The sequence below is a fragment of the Aedes aegypti genome, chromosome 2 (assembly GCF_002204515.2).
Source record: "Aedes aegypti strain LVP_AGWG chromosome 2, AaegL5.0 Primary Assembly, whole genome shotgun sequence".
NCBI classification, from domain to species: Eukaryota; Metazoa; Arthropoda; class Insecta; order Diptera; family Culicidae; genus Aedes; species Aedes aegypti.
The window spans coordinates 45341597-45362906 of NC_035108.1; the positions used below are offsets into that span (position 1 = coordinate 45341597).

A 21310-nucleotide genomic window follows, 5' to 3' on the forward strand; every position below is an offset into this window, starting at 1 on the left:
AAAATCGGTGGTTGCGAACATCAAGAAAATTCAGTTTTTCTGATAAAATCCAATATGGGCGCCAAATATTTTTATTTTTGCAAATGAAGCTCCTATGTTTTTTCTTTCTAAAACCATGTTATTGTGAAGGGATTGTTTAAGAAATTTTCGAGTTGTGGCAGTTTGAGTGAGACAAGAATTGTCAAAAATCGAGAGGTCCTCAATAACGGTTTTGATTATAACTACTGAACCGTAGTCAACAGAAATAAAGTCATGACTTTGATGATATTCATATCAGACTCACCATCTGCTCAGAATGATGACTAAGTATGTTATGAAAATCTGTCATTACGGAGTTAGTTTTCAATCACGAGATACAATGTCGCTTGAGTTATTGCCATGCAATCTAAATGAAGACGAAACTCTTATGCCTGTATTGAATGTTCGACCCCAGGCAGAACCTACACTTCAGGACGAACACCATACCGTATCGAACATGAAGTATCGTCTCAATGGCTAGACAATGCATTTCCATATTCAAACTTCGATTTATTTCACGCTAAGAGTCGAACTGGTTCGAGTGGCAACTGCATGTTAGTCTTAGAGTGAAGTTTTTTCAATCAAAGAACTAAAAAAACGGAAGCGAACTAAACAAGAATTACAAAGATATATGGAAGCGAGTTGTTTATGAAAACTTTGGATGCCTATGAGGATCCGTACGATCAAAGTCTATACAATAAACCAAAACATCCTAATTATTACCTCAATTATTACTCAAAATCTCAATTAAATTAAAAAGACAAACATTTCAATTTAGGTGCCACCAAATTTGACTCCACACCGGGCCCTGAAAACCCTAGCTATGCCACTGCAAGTGATTTTCATAATGATTTCACAAGTTTTTTAAAAACACTTCCAGGATCACATATTTGGAAAAGCTAGATTCTGATTTAATTTGCAACGAAAATTCAGAATGTGTTAATAACTATAACCCAATTAGGGGTGATTCAAAAATAATTTCCACATCAACTTTGATCAAATTTTGAAAACTTGGATTATGGTTAGATTTGCAATGTAGATGTAAGGAACAGCCCACGCAACAGCTTAATTATCACTACCAGGTACCAGAAGATCGGCTCTCGTAAATTGGGAGATTTGATTTGAGGCACGTTCCCCGCCAATCGGGAGCTAACAACGCCATATTTAAGTCTATCTACCCGATGGGAAAGGAAAAGGAAGGGAAATAAGGTTGGGTCACTTGAACTTAGGCTGGAAAAGACTAACGACGTATCTTCTTTCATTTTTGAAAACCATTTTGATTTTCAGTTAAATATTTTTTATTAGAAAACGTAGAAGGTATATACAAAAGTTTTTTTTTATCATTTTCTCATAAATTCGGCAGCATTTGGAATACACAAAATCTGATGCTAAGTACAACAAAGGAGAAACGGCTTCCCCATTGCAAACCGTACGGAACGAGGACCCATGTGTGGCTTCCAGTTCGTTTGCCAAGAGGCAGAGTTGAAAGGGAACTCCACTACGGGTCCTGCCTGTCGTCGATGCAATGGAGGCACGGGAGGTATTATCGAACAAGGCGGCTCACGACAAAGCCATAGCAGTACTGCGAATCCTTTGGATTGTTAGCCGTTGGCGCACTGACTCGCGCCTGAATGGTGTGGATCAAGTATGCGATGGAAGAACATGTGGAAGAATGAAGCCGGAAATGGATAGCACAGGTACGAAACACGGGCGTGGCCTGTCGCAGGACACGGAAGGGGATCGATGAAGGAGACAGACTCGTTTAGTACCAGTATCCTCCGTAGCGGTAGTATGGGTATCCACCTGTTTGAAAGAAAAGGTATGGTCAGAGATTGAAAGTTGAGAAGCTTTTGGGGAACTCACGACCATATCCGTAGTATCCAGGATAACCGTAGTATCCACCGTAGTAGCCGGGGTAGCCGTAGTATCCGTAGCCGAACGAGGACGCACCCTTCAGGTCCTTGTCTTCGGAGGCAGCTTCCAGGTCATCGGCTGGAGCGGGGCCAACTCCGGCTGGGCGGGGAGCAATCGGTTGCCGGGCCGCTGGCTGCTGTGGAGCTGGGATGGCGGATACGAGGGCGAACAGGGCAATGACGGCGAAGAGGATGGTCTGTTTGGAAGTGAGAGAGAGAGAAAGAGAAATTATATCCTGAGTCTTTGTAACAGATTTATGTGACGAACAAATTACAGTAGAACGTGTCGTGAACCCTTTTTATATGAAATTCTCGATAACTCAAAGTAAACTGATAAGACAAAATTGACTCGCTCATTGAGTTTCCTTGAATTCTGAGGTGATTGTGACTTTCAATTGTTTAGTTTTGGTTTAGTTTTTTTTTCCTTAAAAGTGCCCTGCTGTGAATCGCAAGTCAGTCCCATCTGCATTTTCGTCATAATTGAGTTGAGTTAAGTTTTCAACATCTCTTCCAATGCTCTTTCCGCTGCACTAATAAGATAATATGATTTTTTCGGAAAAAAATAGGAAAAAACAGCAAGTCAAATTATCCCATAATGAAAAGTACAGTCGAAGCTCGCTGTAACGACAACTTTTATAATGACAAAAGCTCTCTATAGCGACATTTTTCGGTCCCTTGAAAAATATTTCAATGTTATAACTATTCTCTATAGCGACTTTTCTCTATTACGACGGTCCCTTGCGATGTCGTTATAACAAGCTTCGACTGTAATCGCATATCAGTCCCACTACAGACTTTCGCACCGTGGAACAAAAAAATGTAACTTGTTTTGATCGTCTTTATATTTTTATCGGAAAGATATCGTAGTGAAAAGCAAGTTGTGAAAGTCCCAAGGAACAATTGGTAGCTTTTAAGATACTTACGTGCTTAATACAAGCTGCATAGCAGCAAGCATTGCTGAACAAATTTTTAGTTGAATCATTAATTGAATAATATTAATTTCCGCTTATAAAAAAGCTGTTATTCCACTTGCAGTTTGTGTTTTGAATAAGAGCTGAATAAACTTCCGAAAATGCAAATATAGTAGCTTTTGTTCTACAACACATAAGAAATTTAACAATTGATTGATTAAAAGCTTCTATAGGTTGTAGCCATCATTTTAGTAGAATATTGAACATTTGATTAACAACAAATCGCTTCATTAAGATTGAAAATATTCTAATCCTCTGGAATTTTCGAATATTCGTATGGAAAACGTGTTTGAAAACCTCATAGCGCATTTTCTTAATGCCTACTTTTTACAGATGGCACTGACTTGCGATTCACGGCAGTGCCCACCACGCAAGACAAAATTTCATCTACACAAAAAATAGCCATTTTTCAAAATCGTCTTTAAATATTAAAAATCGTTTTTTTTTCAGTGTAGGCCACAAATGAGATATTTTTAAGTATTTTAATTAAAAAAATTAGATAATATCTACATTACAAGCCATCTATACAACACTTTTTTGTAGTGGCAACGCAGCCATTTTTCGATTACATTATTTTGAAAAAAAAAAACGGGTGAGCAAGTTTGGCACGAATGCGAAAATTACAATTTTGGCATAGAAAGCTCTCAGGTTATAACTGTGGAAGTGCTCATAAGAACACTAAGCTGAGAAGCAAGCTCTGTCCCAGTGAGGACGTTAATGTCAAGAAGAAGTTTGGCACTTTTCAGTCCAGATACATTTAGGAAAAACTAAGTATGCAAAGTGGGTTACTTAGCTGAGTCACTTAGTCACATCCACAAAATTTCTTTTAAATCTGAAAGGGTGCTGCCAGCTCGGATTGCAATTTGGCGCAAAATGGGTCTGTTGGTAAATTGCCACATAGAGTCTCATCGTCGTCGCCAAATGATATAAAAACAAGAAAAAGCAGCATGGTAAAAAAAAACAATCAGTTGATAACATTTACAAACATACAGTTGATAACATAGAAGCTAAGAAGCAGACTTTGTCCCACTTGGGAAATAATGCAAACAAAAAGAATAATGATGGAAATTATTTTGGCTCTCTTCATAACTTGATTCATAAAGCTCCAAATCAATGCATTGGTGATAAAGAAATGTTAGTTGCTTGTGTCCTAGAGAGTCAAAGACTGCGGGAATCTACAATGACCCTGTACTGTTTCGTACAGGGAAAAGTTTTCCTAAGTCTGAATCGCAGTAATTAGATCTAAAAATATAATCCAAAGTAATCCATCGGAAAATTTTCCACCACATTCACCCTAGTCAGCCATCAAATACTGAATAAAAAGGGCCCTTTTTTTCAGTCAGTCGTCAATCAGTACGGACGTGTTTTTTAATTGCTCCGACCCCGCGCGTGGTTTTAATTTTTTTTAATTCGTTAGTTAAACATATTTTTTGAATACGTCATGAACTGTGAAATTTGTGCATTGGATGCCTCCGTCGATTCGGCTTTGTGGACATGTGCGGGGTGTCCACGTAAATTTCATGCCGCGTGTATCGGCGTTACTGTGCACCGGAGTTCAATGCGGAGGAAGGACAAAAAAGTGGTGGACTTCAGCTCATATGTTCTGCCTTGTTGCGATAGCTGCCAAGAACTTCTCCAGGCGAAATTGGATTTTAATCGCCTTACTGAGCAGCAAAAGCTTCTTACCGAGCAGCTCCATGCAAACACCGAAGTGGCTCATCGGTCTAATCTGCAGCAGAACAAACAAAGCATGGTAAATGAAGCTTTCGAAGGGCTCGAGATTTTGATGACCACAATAAAGAATGAGCTTGCTACCATTAACAAAACCAGTAGTCTAGCTGGTTGCGTAGTAGCCATAAAAAACCACATAACGACAATACTTGATACTGTCACTAAAATGACGAACGATAACATATCGAAGTCTTCCGAATCTGTTACACTAAAAGTGGAAAGATTTATTATTCAATGTTCGGTTTTTGAATCAATTTTTTTTAGAGTGTAAAACAGAATCAAATGTTTTATTTTTCTCTGTGTGCTACCGGCGCAGACGACAGGAGGTGTAGAAAGAAAGCGAGGGTTTGTGTAGATTTGGCGCGATGCGAACGGAAGTAGGAAGGAGAAAGGAAAGAAGGAAATCAAAAAAGTAGAAAATTCCGTCGAGTTAAGACGTGTTTGTTTTCGTTAAATAAAATTCTTAAAATACAGTCCACTTGCTTTTCGTCCCTGAACTATCCGAAGAACATTTTGGTCCTTCGAGCCGGATGTCGGATTAGTGGATGGAAGCAGATTAGATTCTCGATTCGTGCGCGGAACGAGAAAGAATCGACGCGAGTTTCGGCGGTTGCGACGGTCGAATCGCGAAGTGAATCCGATTGCATGCGTTGCATCGGATAGTGTTTTCCGACAAACGTGGTCGGAAATTGAATTCTGTTCCCGATTGAGTGGTCGAAGAAAGCTCCCGGATACTTGCGTGTTCCGGAAGTGTGAGCTGCTAATCGGACGGCAGAATACAACTTTGAAAAGTGGAGGTCAAGCCTCAACGAAGAAGAAGAGCGTGAAAATTGTGCGGTAGTGAGAAGAAGAACTAAAAGAACTATTCGCATGTAATGTTTTTGCGTTCTGGTAAAGTGAAGAAAGTGTTGTTTCCGTCGACGCCATTTTCAACCCCGACCGGCGAATTCGGTGTGCATCGTAGTGTGCGTGAGCAGAAAGAGGAAGCCGAACAGCGGCAGAAAGAGAAGAAAATGGCGGCAAGTGTTGTTGCGTTAGAGCAGTGTTGCCACGCTGCAAGGTCGAAAGTGGAGCGAATAAAGTCGGCCATTTTGAATGCAGAACAGGATCCTGAAAAGTTCACGCATCATGGCTTGAAGCTGTATCTGAAGACGGTTGATTCTTCTTATGAGGAATACAACAATTTTCAGAATCGTATTTACCTCACCGAACCACAGAGAAGAGAAGAATTCGAGCCAAAATTCGTCGAATTTGAAGAGCTGTACGAGTTTGTTCGAATTTCCCTCTGTGAGATGATACAGCACTACGAAGACATCGAGAAGGCCATTGCGAACGAGGCAGCGTTGGAGCGAGAGAAGCAGCTGCTGGCTGTGAAGTTCCAATGTAATACTGTGGCAATCGGAGATCGTGCTGGATCCAGTGGCGTACCAGAAAGTGTCGTGCCGTATAGAATGCCACCATCGTTGTTGTTGCAGCAAACACCATTGCCAACATTCGACGGCAAATACGAGCACTGGCACAAGTTCAAGGCGCGATTTTGCGATATTGTCGACCGGTGCACCCAGGATTCCCCGGCGACGAAACTCCATTATTTGGATAAGGCGTTGGTCGGAGAAGCGAAGGGGGCAATCGATGAGCAGACCCTCAACGACAACAACTACGACGGTGCATGGAGAATTCTGGTCGAACGTTACGAGAACCTCTCGATGGTGATTCATGGCCACGTGACAAGGTTGCTGAATTTGAAGCAGATGGCCAAGGAGTCGTCAGTCGAACTTCGAACGTTGATCGACGACTGTACGAAGCGTGTGGAGTCCCTGGAGTTCCACAAGCTCAAGATGGACAAGATGTCTGAAGCCATCGTTATCACGTTGCTAGCGTCAAAGTTGGATCCGAGTACCCGAAGAAGCTGGGAAGCATCTTGTGAACACGGTAAGTTACCTGTGTATAAGGACACGATTGCATTCCTGCGAAAGCATTGCCATGTTCTGGAGCGGTGTGAACAAAATGTCATGCCAATCAAGAGCAAGATCGTGCCGATGAAGACCCAGCCATCTATCATTACCAGTAAGACGCACACTGTGATGATTTCGAAGACGACCGATGGATGTCCCGTGTGCGGAAGTGCTCATTCGATTGATGCATGTGGAGCGTTCAAAAGGTTGAATGTTGACGAGCGGTATATGAAGGCGAAGCAGCTGGGATTATGCTTCAGCTGCCTGCTACGAGGACATCGAACGGTAGCCTGCAAGAGCGGTAAAACGTGTCCAACTTGCTCGAAGAAACATCATGCACTGATGCATCCGGAAGAGAAGAAGCCTGTTGCAGTTGAATTCCCTCAGCCACCTGCGGCAGAGCAAGCAACGAGTTCCTCCCATCCACTGACAGCAGCAAAGTGTACGATTCCAATCGAGCCAATGCAGCCGAAGCAGATTTTGTTGGCGACAGCTATCGTGATGGTGTATGATTCCAACGAAGTAGCGCATAAGTGCCGTGTGCTGCTGGATTCCGGAGCGATGGCAAACTTCATGTCAACCAGAATGGCGGAATTGTTGCGGCTGCGAAAGGAGGGTGCCAACATCCCAATCGATGGAGTGAATGGAATGAAGACTGTCGTGAAGTACAGAGTGAACGCTAGAGTGGCATCAAGAACAACTGGTTTCCAATCATCGTTGGATTATCTGGTTGTGCCCCGAGTGACCGGTGCATTGCCGGCTTCTAAGATTGACAAACACAGCTGGCAGATTCCCAAGTCGGTGGAACTAGCAGATCCGCATTTCTACGAACCAGGTCGCATTGACATGCTACTCGGTGCGGAGCTGTTCTTCGAAGTGCTGCAAAAAGGTAAGATCAAATTGGCCCCGAATCTACCATTGTTGCAGGAGAGTCAGCTTGGATGGCTCGTTTCTGGACCGGTGTCCGACTCTGCGGTGATCGGAACCGTGAAGGTGTGTCAAGCTGGAAAATCGGTGGAAACCGAAGAGCAACTGTGCCAACTGCTGCGGCGGTTTTGGACTATCGACGAGTTTGGAGGTGATGCATCGCCAAGGCCAGACGATAGATGTGAACTAAGTTTCCAGGAGACGCACAGTAGAACCAAGGATGGCCGTTACGTGGTAATGCTGCCATTCCGCGATAATGTTGGAGAGCTCGGAGAATCCCGGAACCAAGCGATGCGACGATTTTTGTCTCTGGAGCGTCGCTTAGAAGGTCAGCCGGAGTTGAAGCAAATGTACGTTGATTTCATCAGCGAGTATCTGACACTTGGTCATTGCCGAGTTGTTACGGATCCCGAATGCGTTAGGCCGGAGTCTGTCTACTATCTTCCACACCACTGCGTGATTAAACCGGACAGCTCAACTACCAAGTTGAGAGTGGTGTTCGACGCTTCGGCGAAGAGTAGTACAGATTTGTCGTTAAACGATGTGATGGAGATTGGGCCCACAGTGCAAGAGTCACTCTTCAATGTGATATTGAGATTTCGCTTGCATAAATTCGTCTTCACCGCCGACATCCCGAAAATGTATCGGCAGGTGATGGTTCACGAGGCTCATCGAAAGTATCAGCGAATTCTGTGGAGAGAAACGAAAAATCAGCCAATGAAGGAGTTGGAGTTAAATACTGTTACTTACGGTACAGCTGCAGCGCCTTTCCTGGCGACACGATCGGTTGTCCAGTTGGCTAGAGACGAGCAAGGAGATTTCCCAGCAGCGAGCGAGGCAGTTGAGAAATGCTTTTACGTCGATGATGTGATGACTGGTGCTGACACGCTTAGCGATGCTAGGCAGCTCCAGCGAGATTTGATCGCACTATTGAATAGAGGTGGTTTCCAGCTTCACAAATGGTGTGCGAATGATGAGGCGTTACTTGAGGACATTCCAGCAGATGCCAGGGAGAAGCAGATGAACTTCGAGGACTGCGAGATCAACGGAGTGATAAAAACTCTTGGCATTCTTTGGGATCCCTCCAGCGATGAATTCCTGTTCCACGTGAAGCCAATTAGCGATGGCTCTGAATTTCCCACGAAGAGGTCAGTGCTGTCCGATATGTCAAAACTGTTCGATCCTCATGGCTTACTAGCACCGGTGGTACTCATCGCCAAACTGGTAATGCAACAGCTATGGCAACAGAACGTAGGATGGGATGATGCGATTCCAAAGGAGCAATTTCGTATATGGAACCGATTCAGATCCGAGCTTTGCTGTTTGAATTCCCTCCGGATCGATCGGCGGATTACTATTGACGATACGGTTGCTGTGGAGCTGCATGGATTTGCTGACGCTTTTAAGGTGGCGTACGGATGTTGCATCTATATGAGAAGCGTGAAGAGTGATGGTGCTGCAGAAGTTCGACTGATTTGTGGCAAGTCACGAGTTGCCCCAATGAAAGAACTACAACGAGACATCAAGGTGGACACAACCCCTGATGAGATGACGATCCCGAGGCTAGAGTTATGCGCTGCGTTGCTGCTAGCGGAACAAGTGGATAAAGTGCGCGAAACCTTAGCATTAACAACCGCAAAGGTGGTGCTTTGGTCGGACTCGAAAATAGTGTTGAACTGGTTGAAACAAATGAAGCCAAATACCCCAGTGTTCGTACAAAACCGCGTAGTGAAAGTAAGAAAACTTTTTGCGTGGCACACGTGGCACTATATTTCGACTCAGCACAACCCAGCGGATTTGGTGTCACGTGGTGTATTCCCTGAGGATTTAATGCGGTGTGAAGAATGGTGGTTTGGCCCAAGTGTGATTCCTATTGTTGAAGACGATGAATGTGGTGTGGTGGAGCCACGAGAATATGCCCATAAAATTGTGACGACTTTGGTACCGGAACGTGATTCTGTAATACCGAAGAAACAACTTGAGCCGTACGAAGTGATCCTGAAGTACAGCAGTTATCGAAAGCTGCAGCATATTTTCGGGTACGTGGTTCGTTTCTTACACAACTGCCGCTTGAAGGGTAACAAGACGACGCGCAGAAGTGGTGCACTGATTAGCGAAGACTACACCGAAGCACAGAAGGCGATGGTGACCATTGTCCAGCTGGTGGTCTATAAGGAAGAAATCAGTTGTATCCAAGCGAATCAATCAGTGAAGGGAAAACTGCGCAATTTGAACCCAATGTACGACGACAACGAAAGGCTTCTGCGAGTTGGCGGTCGCATAAGGAACTCCGACTTGCCGAAAGACCAGAAGCACCCGATGATTTTGCCGGAGAATAACCACTTCACGGAGGTGCGAATAGAAGCGTTGCATCGTGAGCATCTTCATGTCGGTTTGAATGGACTTCTTGCGGTGGTTCGACAGAAATTTTGGCCTGTGAACGCGAAGCGAACTATTCATCGAGTCCTAAGAAAATGTGTAGTTTGCTTCCGGACCAACCCCAGAGACGTACAGCAGTATATGGGCGATCTTCCGAGCTGCCGAGTGACTGCTGCCCAACCTTTCGCCAGGACTGGAATTGATTTCGCAGGACCATTCTTCATTAAGGTTGGACGAATGAGAGCCCAGGTGAAGGTGTACATGTGTCTTTTCGTATGCATGTCTACCAAATCCATACATCTCGAACTGGTGAGCTCTTTGACGACTGATGGTTTCCTGGCAGCGCTTCATCGATTTGCTAACCGACGAGGAAATCCATCTGAGCTGTTCTCTGACAACGGAACTAATTTTCGGGGAGCAGACCGAGAATTTTCCGAACTGTTGAACCTGCTACAGTCTCAGGTGCTTGACGACAAAGTAAACGAGTTCTGCCAGCCCAGAGGAATCAAATGGAGCTTCAACCCTCCCAAGGCTCCACACCAGGGAGGTATTTGGGAAGCTAATATCAAATGCATGAAATCCCATTTGTGCAAGACACTAAACGAGAGCTATTTGACATATGAAGAGTTGAACACTTTATTGATCCAGATAGAAGGTGTATTGAACTCGAGACCTCTTGTGCAGCTGACGGATGATCCCTTGGATTACGAAGCGCTGAGCCCAGGACATTTCCTAGTTGGACGGGAATTGACGGCGATAGCAGAACCGCTGTACGATGATTTGAAGGAGACGAGCTTGTCACGATACCAGCTGGTGCAAAAACGAATGCAGCATTTTTGGCAACGGTGGTCGAATGAGTACGTGACGAGTCTTCAGAAGCGCAGCAAGTGGTACAAGGACCCTACGTTGCTGCGAACTGGATTGCTGGTAATTCTGAAGGAGGACAACATGCCACCCAAGACCTGGAAGTTGGGTCGCATTGTTGAAACGCATCCAGGTAAGGACGGAGTGGTACGTGTGGTTACGATCCGCACTAGCAACAGCATCTACAAGCGACCGACGACCCAGATCGCTGTGCTTCCCATCGATGACTGCACTGATCAAGCAGAGCCCAAGGAGAAGTGAGACCTTCGCCTCACCCGGGGGAGTATGTTACACTAAAAGTGGAAAGATTTATTATTCAATGTTCGGTTTTTGAATCAATTTTTTTTAGAGTGTAAAACAGAATCAAATGTTTTATTTTTCTCTGTGTGCTACCGGCGCAGACGACAGGAGGTGTAGAAAGAAAGCGAGGGTTTGTGTAGATTTGGCGCGATGCGAACGGAAGTAGGAAGGAGAAAGGAAAGAAGGAAATCAAAAAAGTAGAAAATTCCGTCGAGTTAAGACGTGTTTGTTTTCGTTAAATAAAATTCTTAAAATACAGTCCACTTGCTTTTCGTCCCTGAACTATCCGAAGAACAGAATCTGTATCATCAAACTTGGCCACTGAGCTCTAAAACATTAATGATGGCATATGTCAAATCAATCAGCTGCACCTGGATTTGGCAGCCACAACCGCAATGTCTTCGAACCCATATCTAGGCATTGACATTCTCGACGAATTGAAAACTTGGTCAGCGAAAATCATAGCCCCGAGGAGCACTGAACCTTCTACTTCGTCACACGGTTCATGCACCAGTTTGAACCGCGAAAATGATGCCGATAACTCAGGTTGGCGCTGCCTTGGAACAAGAAAGGTGTGGAGGGCTGACTGGACGGACTACGATGCGCGCAAAATAGTCCGCCTTAATCAGCAAAAACAGGCGGCAAAGGCTAAGCGGAGAAGGAAGCAAAAAATCAACCGCAATAACACAGCTGACAACGGAATGAATCATCATCCAAACGACAGTCGAAATCGGAATAGTGCGGGTCGACTGGATGGAGACTTCATAGCGGCAGGCGGTCACAGCTTTCTACCACCGGACCGAGTACTTTTGGCAGCAGCAAAGGAGAGATTTTCCAGACCACCACAGTGCTCATCATCAGGAACACCGGCTGCTCAACGGCCCATACAATTTCAACGAGGAGAAATTTTGAATCCCAGCCGGACATGCGTCGAAAATCAGCAACCTGCGCATGGCAGGCAGTCACATAGGATTTCTACCGGATGCTCATCAAATTCAGCTGCATCATGTGAAGCGTGCCATGCTCAACATTCGTGTTTTCGGCGCAATCGACGCACTCCTTAGAGGTAGGACTCGACTTAACGCACTCTATAGAGGTAGGACAAGATAGAAGTTTACTGTACTTGACACATTCCTCACACAGTGAAGAGGTAAGAGACAGCCAAGAATCAGGTATTCCAATTGACTCAACCCAGAACACTTCTTCAAATCCAACACAAATTGGAACAGAAATCGTAGTATATTGCCAAAATTTCAACCGAATGAAAAGTTCGTTGAAGATAAGAGAAATTCATAACAAAATTTTGAGTTGTTCCTTCCCAATAATTTTAGCAAATGAAACAAGTTGGGATGAAGGAGTTAGGAGTGAAGAAGTGTTTGGGTGTAACTATAATGTTTATAGAGATGACCGGAATTTTGAAACGTCTGAAAAGAAGTCAGGGGGTGGAGTTCTAGTTGCTGTTTCAATTCAATTTAATTCGGAAATTATCAGCACTGAAAAATGTGAAGAATTCGAACATGTTTGGGTGAAAATACTTGTGGAAGGCGAAACACATGTGTTTGCCTTGGTATACTTTCCCCCAAATAATGCTCGTAAAAACTCTTATGATAAATTTTTCCAAATCGCTGACGAAATCATGTCTAAGCTCTCTCCAGAAGTAAAAGTTCACATATTCGGAGATTTTAATCAAAGAAGCATTGACTTTATTCCAGACGCTGACAATGAGTGCATCTTGCTTCCAACCGTTGGTGATAACGAAACATTGCAATTTTTATTTGACAAAATCGCTAGCTTAGGCCTCAATCAAGTTAACCACATTAAAAATAAGCAAAATAACTATTTAGATTTTTTATTAACGAATATGTATGAGGACTTCTGTGTGTCTGAATCACTAACCCCATTATGGAAAAATGAAGCATTCCATACGGCAATTGAGCTCTCAATTTTTGTACACAAGAATAACAGACCTGATGACTGCGAATATGAAGAAGTTTTTCAATATCATTCGGCAAATTATGAAAATATTAGGCAAAGGTTAAACAGGATAGATTGGCAAACGATTTTAAGAAGCGAAAGAAATCTCGAAGCCTCAGTCGACGTATTTTACAAATTGTTATTTGAAATTATTCTTGACGAGGTTCCATTAAAAAGAATAAGGCGAAGAAACCATTCCAAGACTCCAGTGTGGTACAATGAACAAATAAAAAATTTGAAAAACCGCAAGCAGAAAGCACATAAAAAATACAAAAGAAATAACAATAATGAAAACTTAACAAGCTATCTATCAATTTGTGATCTACTTAATCAAGCCATAGATAACGCATATGAGGATTACAACTTAAAAACTGAAAATGAAATAAAATCTTGCCCAAAAAATTTCTTTAATTACGTCAATACAAAACTGAAGTCAGATAATTTTCCCTCGATAATGCATCTTGACAAAAACGTTGGTGATAGCTCCGAGAAAATTTGCAATCTTTTTGCATTTTTCTTTCAAGAAATCTATACTACTTTTGATGATGAAGACCGCGATTGCAATTACTTTGATTTCTTACCAGAATATACTAGAGACATTGAAATCAGTCATATCAACGTAAAAGACGTCATGGAAGGCTTGAATAAGTTAGATGTTTCAAAAGGGTCTGGACCATATGGAATTCCACCATTATTCATGAAGAGCTTAGCTCTAGAACTTACAACTCCATTGTTTTGGCTTTTTAACATGTCATTAGAGCCTGGTACTTCATGGAAAAGCTCATACCTGGTACCCATCTTTAAAAATGGAAAAAAATCTGACATAAGGAATTATCGTGGAATTGCCATTATTTCTTGTATTCCTAAACTATTCGAAGCAATCATTAATGAAAAACTATTCAATAAATTAAAAGCAGAATAACAAATGCTCAACATGGATTCTTTAAAGGACGTTCAACAAATACAAATCTAATAGAATTTGTCAATTACACACTCACTGCAATGGATAATGGTCACCATGTAGAGGCACTTTATACTGACTTCAGTAAAGCATTTGACCGCGTTGATATACCTATGCTACTATTCAAATTACAAAAACTAGGAATAGAGTCTAATCTTCTGAAATGGATTGAGTCCTACTTAACCAACCGTCAACAAATAGTTAGATTCAAAGGAAGTAAATCGAATCCCATTCAAGTCACCTCTGGAGTCCCTCAAGGTTCCCATTTGGGCCCTCTTCTCTTCATACTGTTTGTCAACGACATCTCTTTGATCCTTACACACATAAAAGTTCTGATTTACGCTGATGATATGAAACTTTATTCAGAAATTATTAATAAAGAGGACATAAATATATTCCAAAATGAAATAGAAGTCTTCTACACCAGGTGTAATAAATCCCTGCTGCAATTGAATGTAAAAAAATGTAACTTAATAGCTTTTAGTAGAAAACGAGACACGCCAAACGTTACAATCACCCTAGGAAATCAGCCAGTGGTAAAATGTGACAGAGTCAGAGACTTAGGTGTCATCTTAGATTCAAAACTAACATTCATTGATCATTATAATACAATCATCAACAGAGCAAATAACATGCTTGGATTCATAAAACGGTTTAGTTATAGTTTCCATGACCCGTACACAATTAAAACGTTATATACTACATATGTAAGGTCAATAATTGAATATTGTAGTGTAGTTTGGTCTCCTTTTTCAATAACACATGAAGAACGGATAGAATCAGTACATAAACAATTCCTACTGTTTGCCCTACGTAAATTAGGTTGGACAAGATTTCCTCTACCTTCTTATAAAGCACGCTGCATGCTTATCAACATACAAACTCTAAAAGTGCGTCGTGAATTCGCAATGGTGTCCTTCGTAAATGATATTGTTTCACATCGTATTGACTCCGCAGAACTCTTAGCAAAACTAAATTTTTATGCATCCTTCCGACAACTGCGAAACCGGAATATATTCCTTACGTGCCATCATCGTACTAACTATGCCAAATATGGGCCTCTTAATCAGATGATGGCAACATATAATAAACATTGCGCTAGTATTGACTTCACAACGACAAAAACCAAATTGAAGCGATATTTCAATTCAGTTCGATGATTGTAAACTCGTTTATAAAACATTGCAGCATAAAATGTTCCTTTATAATTCCTGTTAGAAATAAGAAAAACATGTAAAATTAGTGTGTAATGAAACGGTCTACTATTGATTGACGACAAATAAAATAAAAAAAATAAAGGCCTGTCTTAATTTTAGTACCAAACGCTAGGATCAACCCCAGTGTCGACTAAATGAACGTCAAACATGATCAAAAGTGTCATGGTTCACTTTGTCTTAAGCTTATAAAACCCACCAATTTAGCCTCATGATGTTGGTTTCGCATCTTTTCATAAGAACTATGCCATTTAAAAATAAATAACTTCAAAAAGTATTAGCTTTTGAGCTTCTCAAATATCATCCAAAATAACCTATTTTTCAACGCTTAGGGTCAGTGTGCCCGAATTCTAATTGGAATGAACATCGCATGTAATTTTATTTGTAATGAAATTTCCTTCTTTCCCATGGTACTTACAAAGCAGATGTTAATTGCTATTTTAAAAAAATATTTTTAAGTTGACCGTCATGAGAGGATGCTTTATAATTAACAAGACTCATCACATGCGGAGCTCTTCACTAGTCAATTCGAATAAATAAAAAGTTTTGTTTGTGTCTTTTCAATATGATCTGTGTATTACTCTTATATTACGGCGGATGTGGAGAATATTACACAATATCAGCACTGAATAACGGTAAAATCTTGATGTAGATGTAGTAAAACAATACTCAATACGCCGAAAAACATGTTATTATTGAATATTTAAAAATTTAATTTTGGGTGCAAATTGTCAGCTATTCCCGTACTTAAGAAACCACTACTGGTGTCTCTTTTTAGTTTATTCTTATGATATTGTTGATAATGTTTATATTTTTATAAATATTACTCCAGCAAGTTTCGCCAAATACAGTATGGCCCATAAAAAAATGCGAAAATTGTTTGAACGTGAATATAGCATCCACAAGCGTTATTTTCATTGTTTATGTTAGTGAATGTAATTTCTGATTATTTTAGTATATTCTGACATAACTTCGCTATCCAGGACAATTTTTGTCATATTTTTCTTACTGTCCTAAATAATGTAATAAAGCAAAGAAGTTCAAAGGTTTTGTCCACCCAAAGCAAGAAACAGCGTCTGATTGTCGTATACTCTGGTGATAAACTTTCCACCTTCAAAATTCACACTTTATTGTTGAAAATTTTAGTTTGTTTGGTATCAGAGGATGGAGGAGTTCTTATTGAACGTGTTTTTCATTATCACAATAAAATATATTGCCAGGGTAATAGTTTTGAGGGCATTTGCGTCTTATAGGTTTGATATGCCTTTATTTTTTGTTAAAGTTGAATAAAAAATAAATACGGAGGCCTATAACAAATTTTTGAGGATGAAATTTGTTCCTTTGGTTAGAGACAACTTATATCAATACTAGTTCATAGGTTTTGAGCAAAACGGAGCCGCTTATCACACATATATGAAGGTTCAATAAAAGCTCTCCAAAATTAGTCGTTTTTTCGAAAATATGTTTAAGTCTCCAATAATACAGGTATGAACCAATTCTATCATTTGATCTGGGCGTATGCTGGAGACAAGGCCTGTGAAGAAGCTGACGTCATTGTTGATGTTTTAGAAGCTTTCATCACACAGATATTGAACTCGACGTCCGCATGATAAAATTTGAAGGTATGCTTCCAATTCCTTTCTGGTAAGGTGAAAGTAACAGATAAAAATCATGTGCAAAGCGAAACACTGAGTCTAAATAGATTATACAATACAAGTAACGAATAATATTTATATTTCATTCACATTTTCTATGTAAAAACTACCATAACACATGATATGACGATTTTCGCATTTTTAATGGGCCATACTGTAGATGACACACTTGAACCAATAATTAAAGATTTCAGCCAAACTAGATTTCGTATGTATAATTAAAAACCGTTCAAATGCCACAACAACTTACACATTTGAAGAGTTTCACGATGTACAGTACGTTAGAAATATCTGTTCATAATTTAATTAATAATTTTTAGGATAAAAATGTCGATTTTAGTTGAAATAGGTATAAGTTTACCAAATTGTCCATATATCACGCCGATCGAAAAAAAATGGGCAATTATAAAGCGTAAATCTAATAAATGAGTCAAAATAATAATAAAAGATCTATAAATATTCGTGATAAATGGTTAATGAGGTAGACAATGCAAGAATTTTTGGATAGAATTCAGCGGAAAGTTAAAACAATTCTACTAAAAAGCTAATCAATATTTTTATTTTATTTTTTAGCTTTCATTGAATGCTACAGAATAATGCATCAAACATTTTTGCACGTTTTTTTTCCTTTTGGAAATTCATTCACTTTGTGTGGCCAAATTATAAGTGAAACAAACACTGCAGAACACGTGTTTGTCTCAAGCACCAAAATACCGCTAATTAAGAATTGTTAAATCCATTCCCGTCGAAAATATCATAGCACATCTGGTTTTTGAGATATAAAACCCTGTAAAGCCTGTGGCTATTGAATATACAAAATTTGACTGTTTCAACCAACTTTCATGCAAGATTGCCAGGTTACATGGCAATTTATTTGCTTAATTTGCCATAGAATTCAATACTTAGCAACGAAATTCATAAAATTCAATGCTTTTTTAGTGGTTTAGAATATGACAGAAACGAAGAATTTTGTATGGAGACTATGAGTTTGTTGAAAAAATAGATTCATTCTAAATTTTATCATACAATTTCAACCAAATTATATCTTAAATCAAATTGATTGATTGATTTGACTTTATTAACGAGATTTTTAGCCCTGGGCTAGTTCATCTCGGGACCAACGGCTTTACTTCCCTTCCGAAGGAAGTCGTCACTATAACTTTTTACGTCATAAGTGACTATGTCGGGGATGGGATTCGATCCCAAGTCCTCGGCGTGAGAGGCGAGTGTTCTTACCACTACACCAGGTCCGTCCCCCTCTGAAATCAAAGTTAAAGTCTTATTTTGCACACTTGGTGGATTAAATCATATTCTAAATTGTATGTATAAATCAATGAAACCAATGTTTTATGCAACTTTGGCAGCTTGTTCCTGAAAATTGTGACGTGCTGGAACATTTCTGAAAACGGCATCAAATTCAGCGACCCTAAATCTACTAAAAACCCTTGAGACACGCAAAAATGTCTGAACCGCCTGACCGATTTTCAATTTTCTTAGACGAAATGGTTGGGGCTCTGCTAAGCCGAACCAAGTGCCATTTTTCCCGAATTGAGTTTTTTACACTAGAGGACTCAAATAACCATAACCTTTCTACCATAAAAATATCGAGTCATTTGAACAGTCCCTTGTAATCTTAGATCACAATTTTTCTCTGGAAGGACATGCAAAACTGTAATTTGTTTAAGCCAGTGTGAACCATAAACCAACGCACGTCATCAGAAGGATTATTAAGCAAGATTTTTTTCAATTTCCTTCTATATCCTTACAATTTATTCATTCAAAGCAACTCATAGAAACAAAGGCCAGTGAAATTGGGCAGCAATTGACTAATTAAAATTAACTATTGTTTTGGCGGCGTCGAACTATTTTCTTTAAAATTTTATCCAGCTACACCACACCAAGTACTGTTTATCTGAAAATCACATTTTGACATGATGTAAAGATATTGACATGCAATAAATACTTACATTTGCATGTTATATAATTTGTTAATTAACTCACACAGGAGCCGTAATGCAATTAAAAATTAATTAAACAACTGATGTGGACTTGGTGCGCTTTAGTTGTTCAGAAAATATTTAGCGTTTTTGCCATCAAACCCCGTCAGACAGAGTGCGCTTGACTAGTTCCAAGTTTATCATCCTTCATTCAAAAAGTGAAGATGACTTAGCGTCAGCACACTAGATCGACACTCAAAAGGCACAAGTTCGAATCCCGACGAAACTTTTTTTCTGTTGTTCTATACGATGGTAATAGATATTAATCAACTTTTAGATTCTGTGGTTATTTTTATATTGCAGTAAGACATCAGCAGGTTAATTAAAATGATGGTCATTTCTGGTGTACACTTCACGCATTGAACTGCGAACTTGTTCAGCAAAAAGCTCCAAATGCACAATGGTCCGAATCGACAATTTAGCCGGAAAAAAGCATTTTCTCTGTTCTCGTCGATTTTAGACGTTCAATGTCTTCAGAGAAGTTATTCGTAATTGAGTTGTACATCTTTTGAGAAAATTTATGAATAGGGTGGCCCTTATTTAAGTTAAAATTTTGACTCAAACTTTTTTGTTTGATTTAATTTGGGGCTGCGATCTTCTGCAAACTTTTAGAGAATGTTATTTTGGACAACTTTGTCGAAGACACTTTTGATCTAACTCTTCATTTGAGCTAAGTAAATTGATTTTGAATGTTTAAACTTAGGGTGGACCCGAAAAATCAGTTATTTAAGTCTAACTTTTTTATTTTCAGTTTCACGTGAATGTGGTCTTCAGAAGAGTTGCTGAGGAAGTAATGATACATATTATTGCTCAACATCGCAAGTTTGTAATTCTTGTGATTTTGAAGTTATAAGCAAATTTAAGTGAAAAACTATGAAATCTTTAGACGACCATAACTCAAGGAGTTGGTTCGATAAATTTTTTTTAGCGGCATTTGAAAGGCCATACAATAGGCAACTTTTGCTGCAAAAACTGTGAGAACGTAATTTTTGTAAATTTTGAAAAGTCACTTCAAAAATATACTTAAAAAACTCTAAACTCGCCTGTAACTCACAAGATTTTAAAGTTAACGGCATGCTGCCTTCAGCAAAGTTGTAGAATTTAACTAGATCTACAACTTTCTCATACACCACTTTTCGGAAAAATGTGAAACAAAATATGAAGAAATGATGTAGTCTGGCGGCGGGCTTGGGTATTAGAGGATTAATTAAATTTCACATTAGATACTTATAACATAGAACCTTCCTTAAAAATAGCCAAGCCCCAGTTCTGGAGCAACTTGTCCGACATCCGGAAACCACGAAGATACTTTCAATTGAACTTTAAAGATAAGGAAGTGGCTTTAGTGGTCATTCGCCTCATACTTTCGATTTTCATGATTTTTAAATATTTTTTATTTATAGCTTCGAAGAAGTGTTAAAAAGTTACTGTTTCGGCTTTAATTGTTAAAAATTGATTCATTTTCATTTCTTTCAACAATAAAAACCATTTATTCTTGAAAAATGTTGCGATTCTAATTTTTGTATCCTTTTTCGTAAATTAGAGAATTTCTGAAAATGCTTCCAATAAATAACAGAATATTTTGAAGCGCTGAGTAATGTGATCACTTTGAGGGTATTCCTTATATTTAGCAATAAAACAAAACAGTTTGATTACGATTATTTCTTTGCTTTTTGGACACGTTATTGAACACCAACATTAACAACACCAACAAGAGACTTCAACGCTTCTGAAGCGACGAGCACGTTTTGCGGCACACTGTATTTTTGTTAAAGTCCTTAATCACTGATATCACCCAACCATCTCCTGAAAATCAAACAACACTCACAGCTTTGAACGATGCCATTTTTTTCTGATGGGTATCTGACTGGGTTGGTTTTTGTTGCACTTATCACACGACTGGAGCGACTCCGGAGTCTTGAAGTTTGTTTTGGCGCTTGAGAACTGACTGCCGATAAGAAGTTTTCCGGTCGTTTATATAGCTGAAAGCGCGAGAACCCGCCTCAGAACCGTCACACTACTATTATTTAGTTCTGCCACCACCACTAACATCCACTATCATCCGGCCACTACCTACTACATATAGTACTAGTACTTTGCTAGTAATCATAGTTCTAGCCCGGTCAAGACTATTCCCAATGATGATCGTGGGCAAAGGGGGAATGCGGTGCCGATAGTGATGATTTGATTAGACGATTACGGCGCGCGCGTCTTTCGCTGAGGGGCCGCAATCAATGCACAATGGGCAAAAACGGACCCAAAACCGCATCACTGGCAGAAAACGTAGAAGAGAACCATTAGAGAACAATAGTAAAAGTTTGTTTTCAAGGCTACCTCGATGGTCCCTTAAATTTAATTTGCATTGATTTTGAACATCGAGTTATGGAGAGTTGACTGTAGTTGTTATAAATACAGTTAACTCTCCCTCACTCGATATTCCGTATCTCGATA

General features: G+C 40.0%; 1 protein-coding gene across 2 annotated transcripts; it reads right to left on the reverse strand.

Moving 5' to 3' along the window:
* Positions 1–1300: 1300 nt before the first annotated feature.
* LOC110675502 (shematrin-like protein 1) lies at positions 1301–20821 on the reverse strand. Of its 2 annotated transcripts, none has more exons than XM_021840726.1 (3): positions 20688–20821; positions 1885–2128; positions 1301–1821 (listed from the first exon to the last, which is right to left on the reverse strand). In XM_021840726.1, exons 1-3 carry the CDS (start codon positions 20703–20705, stop codon positions 1781–1783), a joined length of 303 nt encoding a protein of 100 aa, XP_021696418.1. In that variant the 5' UTR covers positions 20706–20821; the 3' UTR covers positions 1301–1780. The 2 variants fall into 2 exon arrangements, with proteins under 2 accessions (XP_021696418.1, XP_021696417.1); XM_021840725.1 differs by having other exon boundaries at positions 1882–2128.
* Positions 20822–21310: the final 489 nt, after the last annotated feature.

Bases quoted from the DNA above. Each gene is read 5' to 3' on its own strand.
- LOC110675502 (XM_021840725.1), bottom strand. The intron at 1,822-1,881 runs GTGAGTTCCCCA...TCTTTCAAACAG, and splicing joins TGGATACTACGGATATGGTC to GTGGATACCCATACTACCGC.